General features: G+C 39.7%; 2 protein-coding genes across 5 annotated transcripts in view; both read left to right on the plus strand.

The window, feature by feature from the left end:
* xpo1.L (exportin 1 L homeolog) overlaps positions 1–7,535 on the plus strand; it is a 58,806-nt gene extending 51,271 nt beyond the window's left edge. For both annotated transcript variants that reach the window (XM_018262839.1, XM_018262840.1), the window contains 4 exons: positions 864–998; positions 2,737–2,896; positions 4,903–4,999; positions 6,473–7,535. In XM_018262839.1, coding sequence (XP_018118328.1) covers positions 864–998; positions 2,737–2,896; positions 4,903–4,999; positions 6,473–6,619 — 539 coding nt within the window. In that variant the 3' untranslated portion in view covers positions 6,620–7,535. The remainder of the gene's footprint in view (positions 1–863; positions 999–2,736; positions 2,897–4,902; positions 5,000–6,472) is intronic.
* A 16,222-nt stretch (positions 7,536–23,757) lies between these two features.
* Positions 23,758–27,298, plus strand: part of usp34.L (ubiquitin specific peptidase 34 L homeolog) — a 139,206-nt gene continuing 135,665 nt past the window's right edge. For all 3 annotated transcript variants that reach the window (XM_018262841.2, XM_018262843.2, XM_018262844.2), the window contains exon 1: positions 23,758–24,213. In XM_018262841.2, coding sequence (XP_018118330.1) covers positions 24,171–24,213 — 43 coding nt within the window. In that variant the 5' untranslated portion in view covers positions 23,758–24,170. The remainder of the gene's footprint in view (positions 24,214–27,298) is intronic.

The following is a 27,298-nucleotide window of genomic DNA, read 5'->3' on the forward strand; positions in this document are numbered from 1 at the left end:
TTAGACCGTACTTGATCCCAACTAAGATATAATTAATCCTTATTGGAGGCAAAATCAGCCTATTGGGTTTATTTAATGTTTACATGATTTTCTAGTAGACTTAAGGTATGAAGTTCCTCATTACAGAAAGATCCGTTATCCGGAAAGCCCCAGGTCCCGAGCATTCTGGATAATGGGTCCAATCCCTGGATTACAAATAGGGATGCACCGAATCCACTATTTTGGATTCGTCCGAACCCCTGAATCCTTCGCAAAAGATTCAGCCACATACCGAACCGAATCCTAATTTAACAAAAATTCACACAATTTCCCTCCCCTAATTTGCATATGCAAATTTGGTTCGGCCGGGCAGAAGGTAAAGGCCGAATCCTTGCCGAATCCTGGATTGGGTGTATCCCTAATTACCAATAGATTAACTGTCAGGCAATGGTGCTGTTGGGCAGATTCTCTGTAGACCTGATCTCATGTATAAAGAAAAAAACATTGGTGCCTTCTGTTGTAAGACATTTAATGAACCCTGTCTAGTTGTAGTAGTTAAATTTACCAGATTCAAAGATTCTGTACATTATAAAAAATAAACTATAAGTCAGATCAAATTAACTTTGTTTGCCAATGCTGCTCTGTTCCAGTTCTATGACTCTATCAAGCTTTCAAGTGTTTTGTATGAACCTTCCCTTTCATACTTCAGCAATTTGTACATTATTGTTAGTCTTGCTTCAAAAGCATGAAAAGCAACGGATAACCCAGCAGGGTATTTTTAGAACAAGTGCTGATGTGAGCAGCTCTGTAAATGAAGACCTAGTGGGTGGTATATAAAGAGAAATTTAGTTTGTAATTGAAGGAAACTATTCTATTCTCTCCAGGTCTACAGATTCTTTACACCTTGTTGCAGAATGTTGCTCAAGAGGAAGCTGCAGCACAGAGTTTCTACCAGACGTATTTCTGTGACATACTTCAGCACACATTCTCTGTTGTAACAGACACATCACATACTGCTGGTACGTTTGATATTGACCTTATGGAGCTGCTTATTTCTGTTGTACCATCACTAGGGACTCCCCTACGAGTCATCCTTAAAGTAAAAATCTCCTGTTTTTTTTTTTACACACCTTGTTGCTATCCCTAAAGGAGCAGGAGATTCATATACAAACTGTGGCTATTCCCCTAATGCTCTGAATGGTTGTAAATTGGATTTGGACAGTTTGTGAAAAATTCTTTAAAGGGGAATTCAATCTAGAACTTAAAAAAAAAAAAACCCTACCCTACGTAGACCCCATAACCCCCCCCCCCCCCCCCGGGGGAAATGCCCCTAACTTTTTACTTACCCCTCACGCAGATTCAGGGATCGTAGTTCACCACAGCCATCTTCCTGGTCTTCAGTAAGCTGAGACAGAGGCCGGCGAATCAGCGAATGCACAATTGGAGCAATTTACCGCTTTGCGACAACTGCGTATGCTGCAAAATTTTGAATTCATGTGATTTTTCTTTAATTTATGAATTAAATTTTACTCGAAATTCAATTGGGGGTATTTAAAGGGATACTGTCATGGGGAAAAAATTTTTTTTTTTCAAAATGAATCAGTTAATAGTGCTGCTCCAGCAGAATTCTGCACTGAAATCCATTTCTCAAAAGAGCAAACAGATTTTTTTTATATTAAATTTTGAAATCTGACATGGGGCTAGACATATTGTCAATTTCCCAGCTGCCCAAGTCTGATAAACTTCAATCACGCTTTACTGCTGTACTGCAAGTTGGTGTGATATCATCCCCCTCCCTTTTCCCCCCCAGCAGCCAAACAAAGAACAATGGGAAGGTAACCAGATAACAGCTCCCTAACACAAGATAACAGCTGCCTGGTAGATCTAAGAACAACACTCAATAGTAAAAACCCATATCCCACTGAGACACATTCAGTTACATTGAGAAGGAAAAACAGCAGCCTGCCAGAAAGCATTTCTCTCCTAAAGTGCAGGCACAAGTCACATGACCAGGGGCAGCTGGGAATTTGACAATATGTCTAGCCCCATGTCAGATTTCAAAATTGAATATAAAAAAATCTGTTTGCTCTTTTGAGAAATGGATTTCAATGCAGAATTCTGCTGGAGTAGCACTATTAAAAAGTTTTTTCCCATGACAGTATCCCTTTAAAAAAAGAATTGAATGTGTAAAACTCTGACTAATTATAACGACCCAAAAGCTCTAATCAAATTAGATTCAAATTTTACCAAACTTGAATTGAGTTTTTTTCCTCCGAAAAAAAAACTTGAATGTCAGGAAGGCTGCCAACCTCCTTTGTCACTGGACCTCTCCCATTGACTTATACATGAATTCGGCAGGTTTTAGGTGGCGAATATTCAAATTCTTAAAGGGCCAGACTTTAATAAATCTTGAAATTCAAATTTTTATAAAAATTGAGTTTGGATAATTCACTGGTCGAATTTGACCGTTTAGACCATAAAAAAATTAGAAAATTAGAATTTTCAATTTGACCCTTAATAAATCTGCCCTTTAATTTCTGTCAATGGCATATTATGTTACTCAACAAGGATGGCTCTACAAAACATTATTGTTCTTTTTAAAGTTATACTAAAACATTCCTATTGATAATAGGAACATTTCAGTACTGCATATAATACGTTTATAGCCATTCACTGCGCTACAAAACCCCTTTTGTTACGGAATAGATTATATGTAGATGAATGTTTATAGCTGACTTTCTTTTTTTTGTTTTATAGGGTTAACAATGCATGCATCGATCTTGGCATACATGTTCAATCTAGTGGAAGAAGGAAAGATAAATACGCCTTTGAATCAAGCGAGTCCTCTTAACAACCAGCTGTTTATTCAAGAATATGTGGCTAACCTTCTAAAGTCTGCATTTCCCCACTTACAAGAGTGAGTATGTTCAATTGAAAGCAATTTTTTTTTTTTTCAAGTACAACAAAAGGTATATTATAATATAACTTAAAAATAAAGATGTCAACGTTGTGTTTTCTAGGTTTGTCTTTATGGTATATTTAGTGTTGTGCATTACTTGTAAGGACAATTCCACATAAGGATATAACCATTTTCGATGCCTGCATGATTTGCAGCTCCGATGGTAGCGCCATTAAGGGGATTTCCCTTCCATTGACTTCAGTCTCCATGAACCCTAAGCCTGCCCCACAAATACTCTGACTGGGTCCCAGCAATTACCTTTACGTTTATCAGGGACAGTCCACAGTATTCTGCTGCTGAAATTGCAAAGTGGCAAAACCCTGGAAAGCTCAACAGATGCCATTGCTCCTAAACACGGCAGTTGCCTAGTTGTACAATGTGATACATATTTATAGTATAGAACAGAAAAGGATCGGCACACAGGCATTTAAGTTGCAGTGTTACCTGCTCGTTTAATGTGCGGAATGCAACGTTTCGGGGTCACGCCCCTTTGTCAAAGGGGTGTGACCCCGAAACATTGCATTCCGCACATTAAACGAGCAGGTAACACTGCAACTTGAATGCCTGTGTGCCGATCCTTTTCTGTTCTATAGTATACGTGAGGCTGCCGGATCCTTTGGGATTGTGCACCGGGCTGATCTGGGGAAAGGTGTGCGATTGTTCCATCTACTTTGATACATACTTATAGGTCGCTTTTAAAATTCATGATGTCTTTTATTAGGAAATCTGGCTTGGTTGGGGCCTTAAAGGGCAAGTCAACCCCAAAATAAAAAAATGCTTAGTAATAAAAAGAAAAGATAATTCTAAGCAACTTTCCAATTAAACATTTGCAGTGCTTTTGTTATTTGTAAAAATGATTGCTATTCAAAGCAGCATTTGCTTAAAGGAGAAGGAAAGGCTAAAATTAAGTGTTTTATCAGAAATATCTACATAAATACAAAAGAAACACAGTATTTCTTTCCTTATATTGTGAACACATAGGCTTCTGTATCAGACTTCCTGTTTTCAGCTTAAACTCCCAGGGCTAGGGCTTGAGCATGCTCTGTTTGCTCCTCTCTCCCCCTCCTTTTTGAAATCTGAGCCCAGAGCTATAAGTAAGCAGAGAGAGACTCAGGCAGGAAGTGATGTCACCTCAAGCTAATATGGCAGCTGCTAGCTGCTAAACAAACCAAGAGCTTCTAGAGCAGTTTACTTGGGTATGGTAAAGCATTCTACAGAATAAATATAGTGTTATAGCTTGCACTATTGTGGCTAATCTATTGGCAGTAAACTGATACCGTAGTTTTCCTTCTCCTTGTAAGGTCTGGTTGTTACTTTTTAAACAATGTTGCAAAAGTCTTCGTTCCCCAGAAAAGACATTTCTGTTAATCAGCTGCCTTGTCTTACATTATATTAACAGTTTGAGCCATCAGGACAGAGAATAGAAAGGGACAGGCAAACACTGCTTTTGATACCAATATATATACTAATAACTTTAAAACCATAGAACATTTGTAATTAATGCATATTGCAAAGTTGCTTAGAATTAGGTTTTCTTCGATTAGAAATTTTTTTATTTTGGGGTTGACTTGCCCTTCAAACTCCCCTTGCAGGATCAGATCGGCTCTGGACCTCCAACTGTACTTCCTTGGGCATAATGGGAGTAAGCTGGAAATAATTTAACAATCAAGTCCTAATTGTCAATTTACTGTCCGTGTATTATTGCTACATCGATTGACCATAATAAAGAAGAGATCATCAATTTCAAAGCCCTTTAAGATTTCTAGGGTAGATTTAATTTTCTGCTTTGAAATTGGGATACGTTGTGTGGGCTATAAACGGTAGAGGTTCAGTTTTACTATATAAATGTCTGCTAAATTGCAAAATAATGAGGGTTAATGAATTCTGGGCAAAATAAATATGTAGGGATATAAAATCTGGGTGTATAAGTGATGTTTGTGACCATTTTTGTGTGTTCTCTTCAGTGCGCAGGTTAAACTTTTTGTGACTGGCCTCTTCAGTTTAAACCAGGATATTCCAGCGTTTAAGGAACATCTTAGGGACTTTCTTGTACAGATTAAGGTATGTTTGTTGTCAGTCTATTTATTTCTGTCCTTTCTCCTTCCCTTAACTCAGAATTCTTTTGTTTTGAAGCTGCTGTTTAGCTTTTATGTAAAAAGTGAAGCAAAGGTTTTTCTGCGGTGTATATTTTAAGATTCTAATGTAGAAAGAGCAATCTTTGCTAATTAAAGGAAAACTATACCCCCACCTTTGAGATAACTTTTAGTACGATGTAGAGAGTGAAATTCTGAGACAATTTGCAATTGGTTTTCATTTTTTATTATTTGTTGTTTTTGAGTTATTTAGCTTTTTATTCAGCAGCTCTTCAGTTTGCATTTTAAGCAACCTGGTTGCTAAAGTGCTAATTCCCCTAGCAACCATGCACCGATTTGAATAAGAGACTGGAATATGAATAGGAGAGGAGCTGAATAGAAATATCAAGAATATCAAGTAGCAATAACAATACATTTGTAGCCTTACAGAGCATTTGCTTTTTAGAAAGGAGTCAGCGATGCCCATTTGAAAGCTGCAAAGAGGCAAATAACTATAAAACTAATAATTAAATGAAAACCAATTGAAAAGCTGCTGGTCATTCTATAACATATACTAAAAGTTAAAGGTGAACCACCCCTTTAAGGGACAGTTTACATCATATTAAGTGGCATATTAAAGAATCTTATCAAAGGGGGGGGGTGTGTGTTCCTTTTACATCTCTTGCCTTGAATCACAATTTCATGATGGTCTGTTTGCTGCCTCAGAGATCACCTGACCAGAAATACTGCAGCTCTAACTGTTACAGGAAGAACTGTCTGTTAAAGGACCAGTAACATTAAAAAGTTTAATTTTAATAAAAATTTGTTAGTATACATTGAAAAAAAAAAAAGTACCAAGACAAATGAAACTTTAAAATTGCTAAGCTTTTATTAAGAAATAACTTACCGAAACTCCGCTTGTGCTCCTCTTCAGGAAAGGCGACGGTGACGATCCATCATTCAGTGCTCGATTTCTCCTCCCTGGCTATCTCCTATAAGGAAGGCAGGGAGGAGAAATCGAGTGCCACACGGATCGTGATCGCCTTTTCTGAAGAGGAGCGCAGGCGGAGTTTTGGTAAGTTTTTTATTTTTAAAGTTTAGTTTGTCTTGGTGTTTTGGTTAATTTTATTTTTTTTTTTCAATGTATACTAACAATTTTTTTTGATGTTACTAGTCCTTTAATTGGCTCATGTGACCGAACATGTATGGTTTGTGTGCAGGGTGAATCCTATGATCCCAGGGGGTGGCCCTTATTTTTAAAATGGCAATTTCTCTTTAGGATTACCCAATTGCACATACTACTAGAAAAGTATATTATGAAAATGGTTTATTTACATGAAGCAGGATTTTACATATGAGCTGTTTTATGCAATATCTTTTTATAGAGACCTACAGTACATTGTTTGGGGGGTATAGTTTTCCTTTAAGCAAATGTTTCATATTGCATGGTTTGTATGTGCAGGAATATGCTGGTGAAGACACGTCCGACCTGTTTCTGGAAGAAAGGGAAACTTCCCTTCGACAAGCTCAAGAGGAAAAACACAAACTCCAGATGTCCGTTCCTGGCATACTTAATCCACATGAAATTCCCGAAGAAATGTGCGATTAGTTTTTAAAAGTCAAGTTAAGCCGTTAACGTCCCTCTTCCCGCTGAACATCCAGTCTGTTCAGGAAAACGTCACTTTGATTATTGTTGACCAAAATGATGCCAATTTGTAAATTATAGTCACCTAGTGGCCCTTTTTTCTTATTATGCGTTTTTTGTATAAGAAATTTTCTGTGAAATATCCTTCCATCGTTTGAAGCTTTGGTCATCTTTAGGTTTGCATGACATTAAGGATTTTTTTTTGTTTCCTTTTTTAAAATTCTTTCATGCCCATTTCATGGCTTAGGGGGGTGAGGATATAGGAGAACTAATCCAGAACCTGTATTTGGATGCGTCTGCTAATATTTCATTCCTCCCCATGGAAAGCACATACTTTTTATTAAGGTTTTTTTTTTTTTTTCTCCTCCCTTTTTCTTTCATGTTGATTTTGCAGCCTAGAAGGAATTTCAAATTGACTTGCGTAGACAAGTGGCACTGCTGCATTCTCTGAACAATGAACCATCATTTAGGGTTGAGGTGGGCTAGACTACAAACATACAGAAAGTTTGAATACAAGAGAATTGGTGCAACAAGATCATTTGCATATCATCCCATTGTAAAGTGATAGTATGGGAACACAGTACAGTTAGTTATTTTTACACAGTTTTTTTGTTGTTTTGTGTGTGTGCTGTCGCTTTGTCGACAACAGCTTTTTGTTTTCCTCAATGAGGAGTGTTGCTCATTTGTGAGCCTTCATTAACGAGAAGTGAAATGGTTAAAAAAAAAAATATTTATCCTGTTAGAATAGGCTTGCATCTTTTTAACAACTCATAAAACTCTGGCTTTTGAGATGACTTGTACTAATTTACATTGTTTACCATGCTGTAGTGCTTTAAGAACACTACTACTTAAAAAGCAAAATAAACTTGGTTTACATTTACTGGTTGTCTTGTCTCTGAATAGGAATAACGATTGGGAATGCAACGGACTCGGGATTTTTTGCATTTGTCCAGAAGATTAAGTTTGATATTTGAGATCAATCACAAAGATACAAATTTCTTTTGTCCAGATCTTTAAAGTCACATGCTTTTATGATGGAACAAATCCAAACCACAAGAATGTGGCCAAATCAAAATACAGCAAAAAGTGCTATAAAACAAATCCTGGATTTGCCTGATGCCTAATGAAATCTGATGTATAACTGTACAGGTGCATTTAAAATGTATGCGGCACTCAGAGAATTATTCCCTTTAAAGGAGAACTAAAGTTTAACAAAAAAAAGTAGCTAGAAATGGTGTACATTATGTTTTGGGCTTCTGTACCAGCCTAAAGTAGAGTCCTGCAGCAGGTGGGGTACTGGTGAGTTACCCATAAAAAAAAAACCTGGTACCCTTGCGGAATGAGGGTAGGTTTTTCAAATGCGGGTCGGGTTGCGGTTCTCTTCCTGATGCAGCTCTCTCCCTGCAGCTTTCCCTCCACTCATCTCCCCCTCCCATCTGACTTCCGGCACAGCTCTCTTACATCACTCGGCACGCTTCTGTCCCTCTCGACTATCGGCCATGGCTGATGATGTCACTTCCATTTTGCAGCAACATCATTTCCGGTTTGATGGTGGTTGCGGGTAAGGCAGTTGCAGGTCGGGTAGCGGTTCAAAGTGGGTAAATATGTGGATTCGGATCCAGTTCTTTGAAATTGGTTCCACGCAAGACTGTAGCCCAAGGCAACCACAGCCCTTTAGCAGTAAAGAGCTGATGCCCCAGTAGCTCCCCATCTTCTTTTTAAAACGGTACCTTGTACTTGATCCCAACTAAGATATAAATAACCCTTATTGGATGCAAAATCAGCCTATTTAGTTTAGTTAATGTTAGATGATCTAGTAGATAAGGTATGAAGATCCAAATTACAGAAATATCCGTTATCCGGAAAACCCCAGGTCCCAAGCATTTTGGATAACGGGTTCCATACCTGTACATTGTTTTAGGCTTTTGTACCAGCCCAAGGCAACCACAACCCTTTAGCAGTAAAGATCTGTGTCTCCAAAGATGCCACTGTAGCTCCCCATCTTCTTTTCTGCTTATTCACTGCACATGCTCTGTGCTGCGTTCACTTACTGAGCTTAGGGACCCACTCACAATATACAGTACACACAAATGTCACAATATAAGGCTGATTAGTAATTAATACAGATAATTACTACATGGCAGCTCAGAAACCAGTGCAATTAGCATCAGAATTTAATAATCAGCCCTGTAGCATCAGCTTATATTACAGGCCAACATCATTTTCTGCTGGATAATTAGTGAGGACCCCTAAGCTTAGCTTCTCAACAGCTGCTCAGAGCCCACTGAGCATGTGAGTGTCACAGACACTTTCCAAGATGGTGACCCCCCTTTGACAAGTTTAAAATCCTGGATCATTGCTGCTATTGGCAAGCTGAAACTTTAGGCTGGTGCAATAAAGTTCAATATATAAAATATGGCATTTTTAGCGACATTCATTTTTAGGGATTAGTTCTCCTTTAAGGACGGATCCAGGACTGTGCATTAAGAACATCCATTTATTCTACTGCTTATCTTTTTGAATCTGCCATTATTCACGTCAGCACAAACTTTGTAATGAAGCCAAAAACCAAGTTGTTACCGAAAAAAATTGGTTGGAGTAATATGGTGCTCGAAATTCTTAAAAGTAGTGTACAAAGAGAGAGGGCTGTACAGTGTCTGATGAGATGACGGGAGTTCACTCAAGGAACCATGCTGAAAAGGTAATTCTAGATGCATGATCAGCAACGAAGGTGAGTCTATAGCAAAAGGAAGGCCGCCGTTCAGCTAGAGTAGTTTCCCTTTCCTTTCAAGTTAATCCAGATCCTTCAATGCAAGGCAGAAAGGTGCTGCTCAAACACAATATTGCCTGCACTTTCCTGGTTATTTGGAACATTCCAGTGTTCGAGTTACTTACAAAGACATTGCAGATACCGGTGCAGAGGTTACTTGCAAAAACATTTGGAACAGTGAAATATTTAGACGGGATCATAGTCTAAAGGATCATAGTTTTTGCAGCACAGGAAGGTGGCATTTTAAGGAGTGGAGCAGAATGTGTCCCAAGTAAAATATCCTGAATCATTTGTTCTGTGGTAGTGGGGGCAAAAAGTGTCTGCATTAAATAATGCCAGAAAAGTTCAGTTTTAGGGGTGAAAGGCAATGGCACCGGCCTAGCCATACGCGAGCAATGAATCCAAATGTAGAAAAAACTCCAATATGGACATTCACTGTAAACAAATGGACTTTTTATTGCTAGTTCATATTGTTAGATACTGTTGGGACATTATAATTGTTCACCAATAGAGGTCACTGTTTTATTTCCTATAAAAGCTGCATAGCAGTAATTGTACTATCACTGAGGAAGGGACAGGTGTTCCCGAAACGTTTGATTGTAACTCCAAAGGACCCTACAGGGGAGATTGGAAGAGATGACTGTTAAATTCCAGGAAAGAGGGTACCCCTTATCTTTATTGAAACAACAGCGTTCCCTAGTGGAGAATCAACAAATGGATCGAACCCAGAGATCGGGTGATCCAAAGAAGGTGAACGGTTAACTTTTGTTTCTAAATATAACCCATTGAGCCACCATATTTCCAAAATTATTCACAAGCATTGGGGGTTACTCAGGGATGGCATACCAACTGTAAGGGATTTTCAGCCTCCGCCTATGATGGCCTACAAAAAGAACAAAACTGCGGGATCTACTTTAGTGAGATCTGACATAGGGACACCTAAAGAAACGCAGCAAGTGCTTCGACCAGTGAAAAACGGGACTTACCCGTGTTTGTCATCCAATTGCTGCTCGAATTGCCAAAGAGGGGAATACATTTATCATTCCCATAAGGGCACCCCAATAAAAATTAAAGGGGACTCGTCACCCAAAAAAAAACATTCCAAAACCTATTTTATCACATTGGTCAAGCAAAATGAACTTTACTTACACTATATAAATTATTTGAATCTTGTTCCCTTCAGTCTGGGAAGTCATAATTATAGCAAGTAGGAAGCAGCCATTTTGTGGACACTGTTATTAAGACAAGCCTTGTATCATCTCAGAATCTTGTTTGTGCACCAGAATGGGGGACCAGATGTTCATCCCATGCCCTGGCTACACAATTAAACGGTAAAGAGAACGGGGGAATATGGGGAGAGCAGTGACATCTAGGAAGTGCTGAACGGAAAGTGAAAGTAATTGTCTACCCCGCCTCTATGCCACTGGCATAGAGGAGGGGCAGACAATATTTGATTGACAGCTGAGATTTTTAAATGAGCTTACAACAGCTATGAATGCTTTAATAAAAAATAGAAATTGGATTTCATGTTTAATTTGAAAAGGACTTTTATTATACAGATTTTTGGGTCTGGGTGACAGGTCCACTTTAAAGGTTTCTTCACATGTTCCTCTACATATGTTATTTATGTGATCAAATGCCCTTGTGGGCTTCAGTATGTTGCTCAGACCACTCGTATGGTCAGAACATAAGTCTGCTATCAGAATAAATAAAAGAGAACGGGCGGTGGCCTGTCACTTTGTGGGGGAGGGACATGGAATCCATCAACTGAAATACCAAGTAGTTGATGGGGTCCCCAAATTACATCGTAGGGGCGACAGATTAAAACTACTATTAAAAAAGGAGCCAATGAGGATACGATTACTGGGCACCCTCACACCAGGGGGGTTGAACAGAGAGTATGAGCTGCATAAAATTTTTCAATAATGCCTTTTAGTAGTATAATGTTTTCACATGCTTGTATCTTACAGAATTGTATCATGTGGATTGATGTCATGCCCATGGCAACATTCCTTGATGTAATAGGAAGAATTGTGTCAAGATATAGACAAGCCCTGACGGATTTTGCAACATTGTGTGTTTTCATTAATTTTGAGGAAGTACAGCTGCTTCTTTTTTAATTGTAGCCACTAGATGGCGGTGTATGGATAGAGTCTATAAACGTGTTCACTTGATGCAGTAATTAGCTTGAGGAAAGGCTGATGTAGGCCTGAAACGTCGCTGTTATTCTGTCTTATACAAGCCCTTGTGCTAATAAAGGCTTTTTAAGGAATCTTTTCTGAACGTGTGGTGCTGTCTATCTGGGAGAATTGAGATTGTAACTGCAGTGTCTGGCAGCACTATGGAATAAATTGGGATCACCCCTGTTGCAGCATTTTTTCTACATTTGCATTAAATAATGGTCATGGCCCCTGTATGAAATTAGGATCCAATGAGGGGATCCCCCAACCTTTTTTTTTTTTTTTTTTTTTTTAAACGTGTGAGCCACATTCAAATGTAAAAAAGGGTTTGAGAGCAACACAAAAAATCGTTCTGGGGTGGCCAATAAGGGCTATGATTGGCTACGTGGTAGCCGCGGTGTAGACTGACAGCCTACAGGAGACTTTTGTTTGCTGGTTTTATCCAACTGCAACCGGAACCTCCAAGCCAGGAATTTAGAAATAAGCTCCTGTCACTGGAAGCAACATCCAAAGGACTGGCAAGCAACATGTTGCTCATTGGCCACTGGTTGGGGATCACTGGTCTGATGCAATAGTTAGTAATTACAGGGATTAGTAAAGGCCAATAAAATGCCTTATCTATTCACCATCATAGTTACATAGTTGAATTGGGTTGAAAAAAGACAAAGTCCATCAAGTTCAATCCCTCCAAATGAAAACCCAGCATCCATACATACACCCCTCCCTACTTTTAATTAAATTCTATATACCCATACCTATACTAACTATAGAGCTTAGTATAACAATAGCCTTTGATATTATGTCTGTCCAAAAAATCATCCAAGCCATTCTTATAGTCATTAACTGAATCAGCATCACAACATCACCCGGCAGTGCATTCCACAACCTCACTGTCCTGACTGTGAAGAACCCTCTACGTTGCTTCAAATGAAAGTTCTTTTCTTCTAGTCTAAAGGGGAGGCCTCTGGTACGGCGATCCACTTTATGGGCAAAAAGGTATTCTCTAATAAAAACTAGGAAATATGTTCTCTCACTTCGCAAGAACCATGTAAAGGGATGTGCGCTACTTACTCCCCTTATAGGGCCCTGATATAACACTATGTACTACAGTGTTGAGCCCAGTAGACTTCTGGGAAGATGCCTATTGCTGCTTAGTACTCCTGTATAGCTGCAGTGGGTTGTTCATAGAACTGTGCGTTTCTTCCATCTAGTAGAGAGCAACATGCTGTACTTCAAAGAAGGTTTCCGAGAAGACATTTTGAGAAGGTGCTCCTTTAGTTAATGACCGCACCTTTTGTAGTCTGGTACACAGTATTACGCAATCTGAAACTTTTAACCTATAGAAACCTGAGAACCTATAGAAATCCACAAGCAATTTCTGTCCGTGTCTTTGGACTCTTCACTGTGACAGCCTATAGTTCAATGGGTAATGCAGATTTATAAGAAATGTTGGAACCAAGACAAATATGAAAATCAAACCTCTCCAAAATAAGCCAATACCCCACGTGTGGATCTAGTTAAAGACATAACCCCCTCCTAAAAAAAGAAATAAATGTAGTTCACAAAAGATTATTGGCTCTGCAACAGCACTTAAAGGAGAACTAAACTCTAACTAAAGAAGTTGGTAGAAATGTTGTACATTATGTTTTGGGTTTCTGTACCAGCCCAAGGCAATCACAGCCCTTTAGCAGTTAATATCTGCATCTCTGAAGATGCCCCAGTAGCTCCTGAACTTATTTTCTGCTGATTCACTGCACGTGCTCTGTGCTGCTGTCACTTACTGAGCTTAGGGACTGACACACAATACACAGTACATATAGAATATAAATGTAACAATATAAGGCTGATTAGTAATTAATACAGATAATTACTACATGGCAGCACAGAAACCAGTGCAATTAGCATCAGAATTTAATAATCAGCCCTATAGCATCAGCTTATATTAAAGACAAACCTCATTTTCTGCTGGATAATTAGTGACGAGCCCTAAGCTTAGCTTCTCAACAGCTGCTCAGAGCCCACTGAGTATGTGAGTGTCGCAGACACTTTCCAAGATGGTGACCCCCCTGTGACAAGTTTGAAGTCCTGGATCATTGCTGCTATTGAGAAGCTGAAACTTTAGGCTGGTGCAATAAGTTCAGTATATAAAATATGGCATTTCTAGCCAAATTAATGTTTACGGTTTTATTTAGCTTTTTAGATGCAGGTAATAAAGCTTTTGGCATCAGCAGGAGAGATAAAATCATCTCATGGATTGACCACTTGCCCTGTTGGTCACCTGGTGCCTAACTCGCTAAGGGGGAATTTACAGACACCCCGAGTGCGAGAGCACAAAAAAAAACTGACTAGCCTTTAACAAGTAAGGAAAATAAATTCTGGAGTTGATCCATGACAATGTAAAAAAAAAATTGACAGAATAAAAAGATCCTTAAAGGGGTAGATCACCATTTTGTTATATTTTAGTTTTTATAGAATGTCCTTATTTATAATGACTTTATTGTTGGTCTTTATTTTTTTATAGTTTTTCAGCAAGCATACAGCATTTTACATTTCACGTCAGAGAGAGGTGAAATAGAAAGGAAAGAGGTTTCACATACTGTAAGAAAATGTAAAGTAATTGTCAGAATAACATTGGTTGACAGGTCTCTGCAATTCCATTGTCTGTATTCAGCACATATTCATTCTGTCTCTATTCCTTCTCCGTGCATTTATAGTCCTCACACTAACACTAGCCAAACCACTTAGCCCAAAAGCCAAATGTTTAGAATTAGGGTGGACAATGTAGGAGGGCTGACTGAATAGGTAGGAAGTAGCATGGATGTGGACTAGAGTAGAAAGGTTCACACAAAACTCTTAGGATAACTAAAAACGGACTGGCTAAATACTGAATGCAAGACAAAAGCATGTTCTGTGTTATTTCAACTGAAAACCACCAGCTTTTGGAATGATCACTGGTTTAAAGGGGAGGTCCATCAGTTAGGCAAACCATGATCCCATTGGCCAATGAAGTGTGATCACAGCAATTGTGCCCCACTCACTTATCCTCTAGATCAGTGCTGTCCAATTTATATGGTACAGAGGGCCGGAATTTTTCTAATCTACATGGTGGAGGGCCAATAATGGAAGCCAATGTTGGCCACTCCCTGTTTTTAGACCACACCCACTTTAAACCACACCCATGTTACCATCAGATTTTTGGCTGCTGCTGGCACAGGTAAAGATTGGGGGCAATATGATGGCTGCTGGAGGGCTGTATTATGGATGGCTGCTGGGCTTGCTGGTACAGGGGGCAGTAATATAAATGAAAAAGTATTACACATTTTATGTTAAAAAAAGTTGTCATATTAAGACATAACCTTAAATCCATATGCCTCCTCCTCCCCGGTGTATAATACAGTACCCCAGCATATGATTAAACACCTTAGGGGCCCCTAACAATAATTTTCAAATGCTAACAAACCCCCAGAACAAATACCAGGCTTATGTTCCATAGGGATCACAGGTCAGACAGAGTATGGCAAACACAGGGTGCAAAGAGGAGACAAAGTATGACACACACAGGGAGCATAGGGAAAAGAGAACAGAGCAGGAGACAGGAAAATCAGGACCAGTCTAATAAGTACTACATACAGTGACACAGTGCTGGGGCCCCATTAGCATTTTGAATAAAGTGTGAACAGTTGAACAATGTGGGCAGTTTCAGTCTGGGTCTCAGGTGTGAACAGTACAGGCCTTTAATATATAAACAATAGAGGGGATCACAGGTGTGAACAATACAGGGGATTAGTCTGAATTTGATGTTTAAACAATACAGGGGCCAGTTAATTTCTGCAGTGATACCTTTTAAATTTTACAAATGCTAAACAGACACAGCAGGCAGACTTTGATGTGGAGGGCCACATAAAGGGGGGCCGCGGGCCGCCATTTGTACAGCCCTACTAGAGCAGTGATCCCCAACCAGTGGGTCACGAGCAACATTTTTGCTCTCCAAGCCCTTTGATGTTGCTCCCAGTGGCCTCAAATGAGCTGCTTATTTTGAATTCCTGGCTTGAAGGCAAATTTTGGTTGTATAAAGACCATGCAAACTGCCAAACAGACCCTCCTGTAGGCTGCCAGTCCACATAGGAACTACCAAATAGCCAATTACAGCCCATATTTGGCATTCTCAGGGACCTTTTCATGCTTGTGTTGCTCCCCAAAAATGTTTACATTTAAATCTGGCTCGGTAAAAAAAAGGTTGGGGATCCCTGCTCTAGAGGATGCAAAGGAGCAATGGGATTGGAGGAAATAATTATGCAAAAAAAGAATACCCAGTGGGTTGTCATGACATCTACTCCTCCCAATGGAAGATCTCAATTCACTGCAGTGAGGCTTTGCGTTTCCTCCTTTCAACTGAGGTATGCAATGGTGTTTTGTTTGCTTTTAACTGCTTCTTCAAATAAATAGGTGCCCTATTCCAAAATGCTGATCAGGAGACTGGAATCTGGGAGTAATCAAAGGTCCCGCCCTGTCTAGTTTTAAAAGGGTGCTCCCTACTGAAGTCTGTGGTGATCACCCAACACTCTGGTTCTGAAACTAAAGAAGAAACCTCTCCACTAGAGTCCTGCAGCGGGTTGGGTACCTGCAAAAAAAAGCGTGCACCCTGTGGAATGTTTTATGAAGATCCAAATTACAGAATGATCCAGGAAAACCCTAGGTCCCAAGCATTCTGGATAACAGGTCCCATGCCTGTATTAACATTTGGGTAAATGTAACACAGTCAATATCTACATTCTGTGGTAGTATTAAAGGAGAACTTAACCCTAAAAATGAATATGGCTAAAAATGCCAAATTTTATATACTGAACTTACTGCACCAGCCTAAAGTTTCAGCTTGTCAATAGCAGCAATGATCCAGGACTTCAAACTTGTCACAGAGGGTCACCATCTTGGAAAGTGTCTGTGACACTCACATGCTCAGTGGGCTCTGAGCAGCTGTTGAGAAGCTAAGCTTAGGGGTCGTCACTAATTATCCAGCAGAAAATGAGGTTGGCCTGTAATATAAGCTGATGCTACAGGGCTGATGCTACAGGGTGCACCCTGGCTGACGTCAGTAAGCCCCGCCTGAAGCGTTTAGTCACTTTTCGCGTGAGATTAAATATTATAAATTGTTCACACAGAGAGGTGGTGAATAGATAAAAACCTACTACACTATATTTGGAACATTTTTTTATTTTTCTTGCTGTCTTCTCCTGAGCTTCCTTGAGAAGCTCTGTTTCACAGTGTTTGGATTTATAAGATTTATACCGGTTGGAGAACGGAAAAGAGACGGCTACAGCATCGAACTACCGGAATCCTTTTGAATTTTCCTTTTCAACTGGTTTCTTAGCTGCCATGTAGTAATTATCTGTATTAATTACTAATCAGCCTTATATTGTGACATTTCTATTCTATGTGTACTGTATATTGCGAGTCAGTCCCTAAGCTCAGTAAGTGACAGCAGCACAGAGCATGTGCAGTGAATCAGCAGAAAAGAAGATGGGGAGCTACAGTGGCATCTTTGGAGACACAGATCTTTACTGCTAAGGGTTGTGGTTGCCTTGGGCTGGTACAAAAGCCTAAAACATAATGTACAGGTATGAAACCCGTTATCCAGAATGCTTGGGACCTGTGGTTTTCCGGATAATGGATCTTTCTGTAATTTGGATCTTCATACCTTATCTACTAGAAGATCATCTAACATTAACTAAACTAAATAGGCTGGTTTTGCTTCCAATAAGGGTTATTTATATCTTAGTTGGGATCAAGTACAAGGTACTGTTTTATTATTACAGAGGAAAAAGGAAAGGAACTTTTACAAATCTGGATTATTTTATTATAATGGAGTCTATGAGCTTTCTGGATAATGGGTTTCCAGATAACAGATCCCATACCTTTGCAACATTTCTGGCTTCTTCTTTAGTTAAGCTTTAGTTCTTCATTAAAGGGGTGGTTCACCTTTAAGGTAACTTTTAGTATGTTATAGAATTACCAATTCTAAGCAACTTTTCCAACTTGTCATTATTATTTTTTTATTCGTTTTTAATTATTTGCTACCTTCTTCTGACTCTTTCCGGCTTTCAAATGGAGGTCACTGGCCCCATTTGAAAAACAAATGCTCTGTACGTCAACACGTTTATTATTTACTCTTTATTATTTGTCTTTCTGGTCAGGCCTCTCCTTTTCATATTCCAGTCAATGCATGGTTGCTAGGTTAATATGGACCCTAGCAACACCGATTGCTGAAATTGCAAAATGGAGAGCTACTGAATAACTCAAAAACCACAAATAAAAAATGAAAACCAATTACAAATTGTCTCAGAATATCACTCTCTACACCATTCTAAAAGTCAACCCCTTTAATAGATAATTCTTCATTAAAGGACTTCTTCACCAGGAACACAGGCTGCCAGAACAAACTTTCTATATTTGCACTTTTCATGCTAAGGGTCGTATAGGCTTTCACCAGAACCTACAGCTGGTTCTGTATTGTATTTATTTTTAACATGATGTGAGCCCAGTACTTATGTTTAAAACACTGTTTCAGCACAGAACCCACCTTGAGACATTGATACGGTGGATATAATATCAATTTTATATAAAGAACTAGCAATGAAAACTGCATTAACTGCTTATCCCTATATCTACTTGTAAACTGAAAGAAAATATGGAAGAAGGTAGGGGAAACATGCTTAATTAAAGAGCTTATAATTATTACAGGTATAAGATTATGAGTTTATACTTTTCACTTCCGACTGTACTTAGATTGCTTATCTAAATATATACCCAGCCTTTGCATTCATTCATGCAGCAGAAACTCTGGAGAAATGAGGACCCTTTTTTTATATGTGGTGGACATGCCTGGAATATTTTGATATGGTGACAGGAGCACTAGAAAAGGTCATGCGTTGAAAAATGTGCACATGACCAGAATTGTAAAATCTGGGGATAAGTCCTAGACTCACCTTAAAGGAAGCATATCGTGTGAAAAACAAAATTGTGCCAGTGCATTATACTCTTAAATATAGAAGAGTAATGTTTGGGGTTGATTTTTTTAAATTTTTGCAAAAACCTACAAGTCCCGCCCATCTGTTCTACTTCCTGACACTCAGCACACGACACTGTAGCATAGGAACCAATCAGCTGCTAGCAGGGCTGTATTTAGGTCCAATGCTGCCCTAGGCATCGGACCTGAATATACCCCATATGTTGTGTGTGTGACGTCAGCGCGTCATGTGTGTGATGTCACACGCACGGACTTCATGGAAGTGACATCACACGCCACATGTACGTGACACCACTTCCGCAAACCAGCCTGGCCCCCTACCCTCACCCCCCAGCTCTTTCACCAGAATTCCAATGGAAATCCATGGAAGAGCCTGGGCCCTTTTTTTAAAATAAATAAATAAATAGGCACCCGAGGGCCACCCCCCAAAACCTGATGCCCTAGGCACAGGCCCTCGGGTGCCTTAATATAAATACGGCCCTGGTTGCTAGGCTCATGTATGGCCACCTTTAGACATCCACAATAACTCTTGCATTCCACTGACTTTGACAAAAGAGTAAAGTTGACTGGCAACTGTCTTAATTAAAAGTGTATTTTGGCGATCCCCAACCTTTTGCACCCGTGAGTCACATTCATATGTAAAAAGAGTTGGGGAGCAACACAAGTTTGAAAACATTTCCTGGGTGCCAAATAAGGGCTGTGATTGGCAATTTGGTAGCCTCTATGTGGACTGGCAGCCTACAGGATGCTCTGCTACGCACTACACCTGGTTTTTATGCAACCAAAACTTGCCTCCAAGCCTGGAATTCAAATTCAAAAAGCACCTGCTTTGAGGCCACAGAGAGAAACATCCAAGGAGTTAATGAACAACATGTTGCTCACAAGCCACTGATTGGGGATCACTGGTCAAAGTTGAACCAAAGCATGTGCTACTGGCCAAACTGCATTGCGCTGCTTTACATACATAGTTACATAGTTACATAGTTAGTTAGTTAAATTGGGTTGAAAAAAGACAAAGTCCATCAAGTTCAACCCCTCCAAATGAAAACCCAGCATCCATACACACACCCCTCCCTACTTTTAATTAAAATTCTATATACCCATACCTATACTAACTATAGAGTTTAATATCACAATAGCCTTTGATATTATGTCTGTCCAAAAAATCATCCAAGCCATTCTTAAAGGCATTAACTGAATCAGCCATCACAACATCACCCGGCAGTGCATTCCACAACCTCACTGTCCTGACTGTGAAGAACCCCCTACGTTGCTTCAAATGAAAGTTCTTTTCTTCTAGTCTAAAGGGGTGGCCTCTGGTACGGTGATCCTCTTTATGGGTAAAAAGGTCCCCTGCCATTTGTCTATAATGTCCTCTAATGTACTTGTAAAGTGTAATCATGTCCCCTCACAAGCGCCTTTTTTCCAGAGAAAACAACCCTAACCTTGACAGTCTACCCTCATAATTTAAGTCTTCCATCCCTCTAACCAGTTTAGTTGCACTTAGTCTCTGCACTCTCTCCAGCTCATTTATATCCCTCTTAAGGACTGGAGTCCAAAACTGAATTGCATACTCCAGATGAGGCCTTACCAGGGACCTATAAAGAGGCATAATTATGTTTTCATCCCTTGAGTTAATGCCCTTTTTTATGCAAGACAGAACTTTATTTGCTTTAGTAGCCACAGAATGACACTGCCCAGAATTAGACAACGTGTTATCTACAAAGACCCCTAGATCCTTTTCATTTAAGGAAACTCCCAACACATTGCCATTTAGTGTATAACTTGCATTTATATTATTTTTGCCAAAGTGCATAACCTTGCATTTATCAACATTGAACCTCATTTTCCAGTTTGCTGCCCAGTTTTCCAGTTTAGACAAATCACTTTGCAAAGTGGCAGCATCCTGCATGGAACCTATAGTTCTGCACAATTTAGTATCATCTGCAAAAATAGAAACAGTACTTTCAATGCCCACCTCCAGGTCATTAATAAACAAGTTGAAAAGCAAGGGACCTAGTACAGAGCCCTGCGGTACTCCACTAACAACACTGGTCCAATTAGAAAATGTTCCATTTACCACCACTCTTTGTAGTCTATCTTTTAGCCAGTTCTCTATCCAGGTACAAATACTATGTTCCAGGCCAACATTCCTTAATTTAACCAGTAACCTTTTGTGTGGCACTGTATCAAATTCTTTAGCAAAGTCTAAGTAAATCACATCCACTGCCATCCCAGAATCGAGGTCTCTACTTACATTCTCGTAAAAAGAAATTAAGTTAGTCTGGCAAGATCTATTACGCATAAAACCATGCTGGCACAAACTCATAGTATTATGATTTGCTATGAAGTCCAGTATCTTATCCTTTATTAACCCTTCGAAAAGCTTTCCTACCACTGACGTCAGACTAACTGGCCTATAGTTTTGAGGCTGAGAACGGGATCCTTTTTTGAATAGAGGCACTACATTAGCAATTCGCCAGTCTCTCGGCACTATGCCAGATCTCAATGAATCCTGAAAAATTAAGTAAAGAGGTTTGGCAATCACAGAGCTAAGCTCGCTAATTACCCTGGGATGAATACCATCTGGCCCTGGACCTTTGTTAATCTTAACATGTTCAAGTCTCTTTTGAATTTCATCATGTGTGAACCATGCATCATTAGTTGTATTACTAGAATTGGGACTGTTAAGAAGGAAACCTTCACTTATTGGTTCCTCATTTGTGTAGACAGATGAAAAATATGAGTTCAGAATCTGCGCTTTTATTTTGTTTTCATCAACCAGCTGACCCCCCTCTGATAGTACATATCAGACTTTAACAGAAGTAATGTATAAACACCACTTTTTAATGTTTTATTTGGGGTCTGTTCTACAGGTCAGAAATGGCATAAAAGTTCTAAAAGGATGAAACCAACATTATAGGGATTGGTCACCTTTGAGTTAACTTTTGAGACAATTTGCAATTTGTTTTCATTTATTATTTATGGTTATTGAGTTATTTAGCTTTTTTTTCAGCAGCTGTCCAATTTGCAATATCAGTAATCTGGTTGCTGGGGTCCAAATTATCCTAGCAACCGATCATTGATTTAAACAAGAGACTGGAATATGAATAGGAGAGGCCTGAATAGAGAGATGAGTAATGAAAAGTAGCAATAACAATACATGTGTAGCCTTACAGTGTATTTGTTTTTAGATGGGTGTCAGAAGGCAAATAATTAAAAAAATATCAGAAATAAATAATAAAGATCAATTGAAAAGTTGTTTAGAACTGGGCAATCTAATGGGGAAGGGAACGAGACACAAGGTGTGGGAGTAGGCAAGATCAGAAATAAGCAAGGGGAGAGATGTAGCATATGGTATTGCATTTGGTAGCTAAACAGAGTTAGGGTAGGCTTCTCCAAATAAGTGTGTTTTAAAGCGATAGGGGGGGGGTCATTTATAAACTTTGCGCGAGGCAGATCGCTTTAAGAGAGCTTCTGAAAGCAGAAAGGTTTGGGGAAAGTCAGACAGAGGAGGGGTGCAGCCCTTGCTAAGTCTTGAATGCGAGCAAGTGAGGAGGTAATGAGAGAAGAGTTGCGGAGAAGGTCAGTAGAGGAGAGTAGTTGGGTGAGCAGTTGGGTGAGTATCTAGAGATGAGTTCCGAGGTGTAGGGAGGGGCAGAGTTATGATGTGCTTTGAATGTCAGGGTCATTAGTTTGAATATTATTCTGAAAGTTAGGGATTCAGGGATTGGCAGAGTGACATGGCAGAGGAGGAGCGGTTGCTGAGTGTATAAGCCTGGCGGCAGTGTTCATTATGGACAGGAGAGGTGACAGTTTCTGACAGGGATGGCCAATAACTAGAGAGTTACAGTAGTCTAGACGTGATATGACGAGAGAGTGAATTCGAATTTTGGCGGAATATCGGGTGCTAAATTATCATATTTTTCATATGTTCCTTAGGTGGAAGTAGGGTTGCCAGCTATTCTGGAAAAAATACCGGCCTTCCTATATTCTTGCCATTTTTTCCTATTACTAACATTGGCATCAAGCACCATTTTTACCGGCAACCCTAGGTGGAAGTGACATGATTTAACAAGTGACTGGATACGAGGAGATCAGGAAAGAATCTATAGGATAAAATCCCAAGGCCTTGGGAGACCAGATGATAGTGGAACTGTTAACTATGATATTGAATGATATATTCATCAGAGCCCTGTGAGAAACAGTATTGTATCCAGTATTAGATACAGTATTGTATCCACTATTATATACAGTATTGTATCCACTATTATATACAGTATTGTATCCACTATTATATACAGTATTGTGTCCACTATTATATACAGTATTGTATCCACTATTATATACAGTATTGTGTCCACTATTATATACAGTATTGTATCCACTATTATATACAGTATTGTGTCCACTATTATATACAGTATTGTATCCACTATTATATACAGTATTGTATCCACTATTATATACAGTATTGTGTCCACTATTATATACAGTATTGTATCCACTATTATATACAGTATTGTATCCACTATTATATACAGTATTGTATCCACTATTATATACAGTATTGTGTCCACTATTATATACAGTATTGTATCCACTATTATATACAGTATTGTATCCACTGTTATATACAGTATTGTGTCCACTATTATATACAGTATTGTATCCACTATTATATACAGTATTGTGTCCACTATTATATACAGTATTGTATCCACTATTATATACAGTATTGTATCCACTATTATATACAGTATTGTGTCCACTATTATATACAGTATTGTATCCACTATTATATACAGTATTGTGTCCACTATTATATACAGTATTGTATCCACTGTTATATACAGTATTGTATCCACTATTATATACAGTATTGTGTCCACTATTATATACAGTATTGTATCCACTATTATATACAGTATTGTATCCACTACAGTAACTTCAGAGCCAGCTGGTTAGAGAGCAAAGAATCACTAGGCCTGCCCACCATTTTCCCTTCACGTCTGGAGGGCTAAGAGTGCGGGGATACAGTCACGTCAGACAGGCCAGGAGACCATTGTAATGAGACTGAGCGTCAATAAAAAGCCCCTTCACATAAATCACCAGACACATTCGCTCCTCAGCTACAGGACAGGATGCTGGGAAAGTGACGTCACCGTCCTCTCTGGGGGCGAGGCGACTTCGCCGAAGTTCCGAACGCCTTCCGGAAACAGCCGAGCGGAGCCGAACGTCCCCAACCAAAATGGCGGCGGCTGTGGAGGTGATGATGGCTCGGTGGAAGCAGTGAGTGACCCAGCTTGTCGCCGCCACTGTCCAACAAGGCGTCTCGCTTTGCATCACGGTTGTATTGTTTCCGCGCAGCTTTTGGATTGCTCTGCAAGCCTTCCATAGACCCCGGAGTCTCGTCTTTACTGTTCGTCCCCTCCCCCTCAGAAACGTCCGAAGGCCTTGGAGCCGCTAACAACACAAACACCGGCCGACGGGGCCGCGATCAGCACCCTCCATGCTCAGGACGCGGTCCCTTCACGAACGATGTGTGAAATCTGTGCAGATCTGGTGGAGGTGTTGAACGAGAGTAAGTGGGAAGAGAGAAGTAGGGGTGGGAGCGAGCGCTGAGAGCAGAGAGAGACCATCACTTGCAATAATGTGTGTCCGAGGCCCAGGGCAGCAGTAGGCCCCGTTGTGTGGATTCATGGGAAGCGCTCAGGGCTCACCTGTCACCGGACCATTGAGGTGATTGTCACGTGAGCAGACTCAGCTTCCTGTGACAGGTCTCAGATGCTTCTCTCATACAGGACAGTAGCGGCTCTTCACCTGCAGCCTCAGCCATTTGCTGTCAGCTTCCACTGCTGCTGCTACAGATGGAGAGCCACAAGTAACTGGCCACTTTACAGGTAGATTTGCCACATATATCAGGGCCCGTGAGCAACATATTCTATTGTCAACCAGTCCTTGGCTGCTTTCTGTTTGTAACTTGCAGCCCTCCAGCTGTTGTCTGACCTGCAAGTGAAGGGCTGTGGCTGACAGCTGACATTGCTGAACTGCAGGGAGTTGTGGCTTCAGGCTGGTGGCAGCTGTGCAACAAGCGATTGGTGAACAAAAGTAAAAATCGCTGGGACAGCAATTCTAGTACTAACCCGCTACCCTGGGTGGGCTGGCACTTTTTGCTTTTTAAATTACACAAGCCTAGGATACAACTTTCTGGAAAGTTCGCAGCTGCCATCTTCTTGCCAGGCATCACCTGCAGCCATTGGACTTGGGGACATTTGCACTAGAGACGTTTCTAGTGCAAATGTTCAGACTGCGCGTGACTGCCCAGAGCGCTACAAGGGCTGGGCAACAAGATGGCGCTTGCGCACTCTTCCAAAAGTACCCCGGCCTGTTGGATTCTCAGTTTGTGTGCAGTTCAACTTTAGTTTTTAGTCTGTTCAACTGATTTTGCAGCATTCTAAGGTCACTAGCCCTGCTTGTCCTTTGTGACTCTGTAACATAGTAACATAGTAAGTAAGGTTGAAAAAAGACACACGTCCATCAAGTTCAACCTTTTTTTTTTATCTGCCTAACTGCCAGTTGATCCAGAGGAAGGCAAAAAACCCACCCGAAGCCTCTCCAATTTGCCTCAGAGGGGGAAAAATTCCTTCCTGACTCCAAAATGGACTAGTCCCTGGATCAACTTGTACTATGAGCTGTACTATGTACTACTATGTAGTATCTGATCTGCTGCTAGTGACTGAAGAAGGTGATGGTAGAAGCATAAAGCTAGTTTCATTGAAGGGGTAGTTCACCTTTAAATAGCTTGTTCACCTTTGAGTTCTTTTAGTGTGACGTAGAGAGTGATATTCTGAGACAATTTGCAATTGATTTTCATTTTTTATTATTTGTGGTTTTGGTGTTGTTTAGCTTTTTATTCAACAGCTCTCCAAATTGCTATTCAAGCAATCTGGTTGCTATGATTCAGCTTAACCTAGCAACCATGCCCTAATTTGAACAAGATACCTGAATATGAATGGCAGTGGACCAGGATAAAAGTATGAGCAATAAAAACTAACCGCAACAATACATTTGTAGATCAGAGCATTTGTTTTTGGATGGGGTCAGTGACCCCCCCCCATTTCAAAGCTGGAAAAAAGTTAGGAGAAAAAGGCAAATCATTAAAAAGCTATTGAAAATAAATAACAAAGACCAATTGAAAAGTTTCTTAGAATTAGCCATTCTATAACATATTAAAAGTCAACTGAAAGGTGAACCACACCTTTAAGCTTATTTTTAAGCTTAAATCTCATTTTTACAGTTCGTCCCCTCCCCCTCAGAAACATCCAAAGGCCTTGCTGCTTCTAGCACCAGGTAGGGGTAGTGTTGCCACCTGGCCGGTAAAAATTATGCTTGATGCCAATGTTATTAATAAGAAAAAACGGCAAGAATATAGGAAGGTCAGTATTCTTTTCTAGAAAAGGTAGCAACCCTAGCTAGGGGTAGCTAACCGTTAGTACAGGTATGGGATCCGTTATCCGGAAACTTCCAAATTACGGAAAGTTCGTCTCCCATAGACTCGATTATAATCAAATAATCCAAATTTTTAAAAATGATTTCCTTTTTTCTCTCTGTAATAATAAAATAGTATCTTGTACTTGATCCCAACTACAATACAATTAATCCTTATTGGAAGCAAAACCAGCCTATTGGGTTTATTTAATGTTTACATGATTTTCTAGTAGACTTTAGGTATGAAGATCCAAATTACAGAAAGACCCATTATCCGGAAAACCCCAGGTCCCGAGCATTCTGGATAATAGGTCCCATACCTGTATATTGTAGAATGGCTTATTCTTATTAAAGTTTTAATTTGAAAATCTTTTTCAAATTCAAATTGTTTGCTTTTCACTCCCAATTAGGGGTCACTAATTTCAGCAGCCGAAAAACGATTGCACTGTGAAGCTACAGGTTTTTTTTGTTATTGCTGCTTATTATTCCTTATCTTTCTAGTCAGACTCTCTTATTCATGCCACTGCCTGGTTGCTAAGGTATATTGTATCCTAGCAACCAGATATCTGCTGAAATTCAAACAATGGAGAGTTGCTCAACAGAAAGCGAAATAATTAAAAAACGAAGACCAATTTCAAAATGTTTTAGATTATCAAAGTCTACACCATGTAGAGTATCTAGTATAATTAAGTCAAAGGCAACTGGACATTTAGAGTTTTGCTTGAAATGTTTCACCTCATCTGAGTGGATTCTTTAGTTCAACTGAAGTGGAAAAACTCTAAATGTCTAGTTGCCCTTGACTTAATTCTACTAGATACTGTATATCATGACCTGGATAAATGCAAATCTTCATAGACACACGTCTACATCATTGTATGTTAATTTAAAGGCCTACTACCCCTTTAACAAGTTGGGTTTTGTTTGGCACTTCCGATGTTAATTGTTGGCACATCACAGGCATCAGTTGAATGTTGCCTATAAGAAGCTTCATTAGATCATTGTGCTAGAGTTCTAAAAATGTGATTTTGTAAATGGGTACTGTTTATTAGTAACTGCATTTTCTCATTATGTTGTTCATTTTCTCTGGTGTGATAGCTGATTTGGGCTTCTTTGAACCTCTTTTGTATATCAGTTCAGACCTGGTTGGGGGCGGGGGGTCTGGTAGCCTTAAAGGGGAA

This window comes from Xenopus laevis, chromosome 5L (genome assembly GCF_017654675.1).
Source record: "Xenopus laevis strain J_2021 chromosome 5L, Xenopus_laevis_v10.1, whole genome shotgun sequence".
Lineage (NCBI taxonomy): Eukaryota > Metazoa > Chordata > Amphibia > Anura > Pipidae > Xenopus > Xenopus laevis.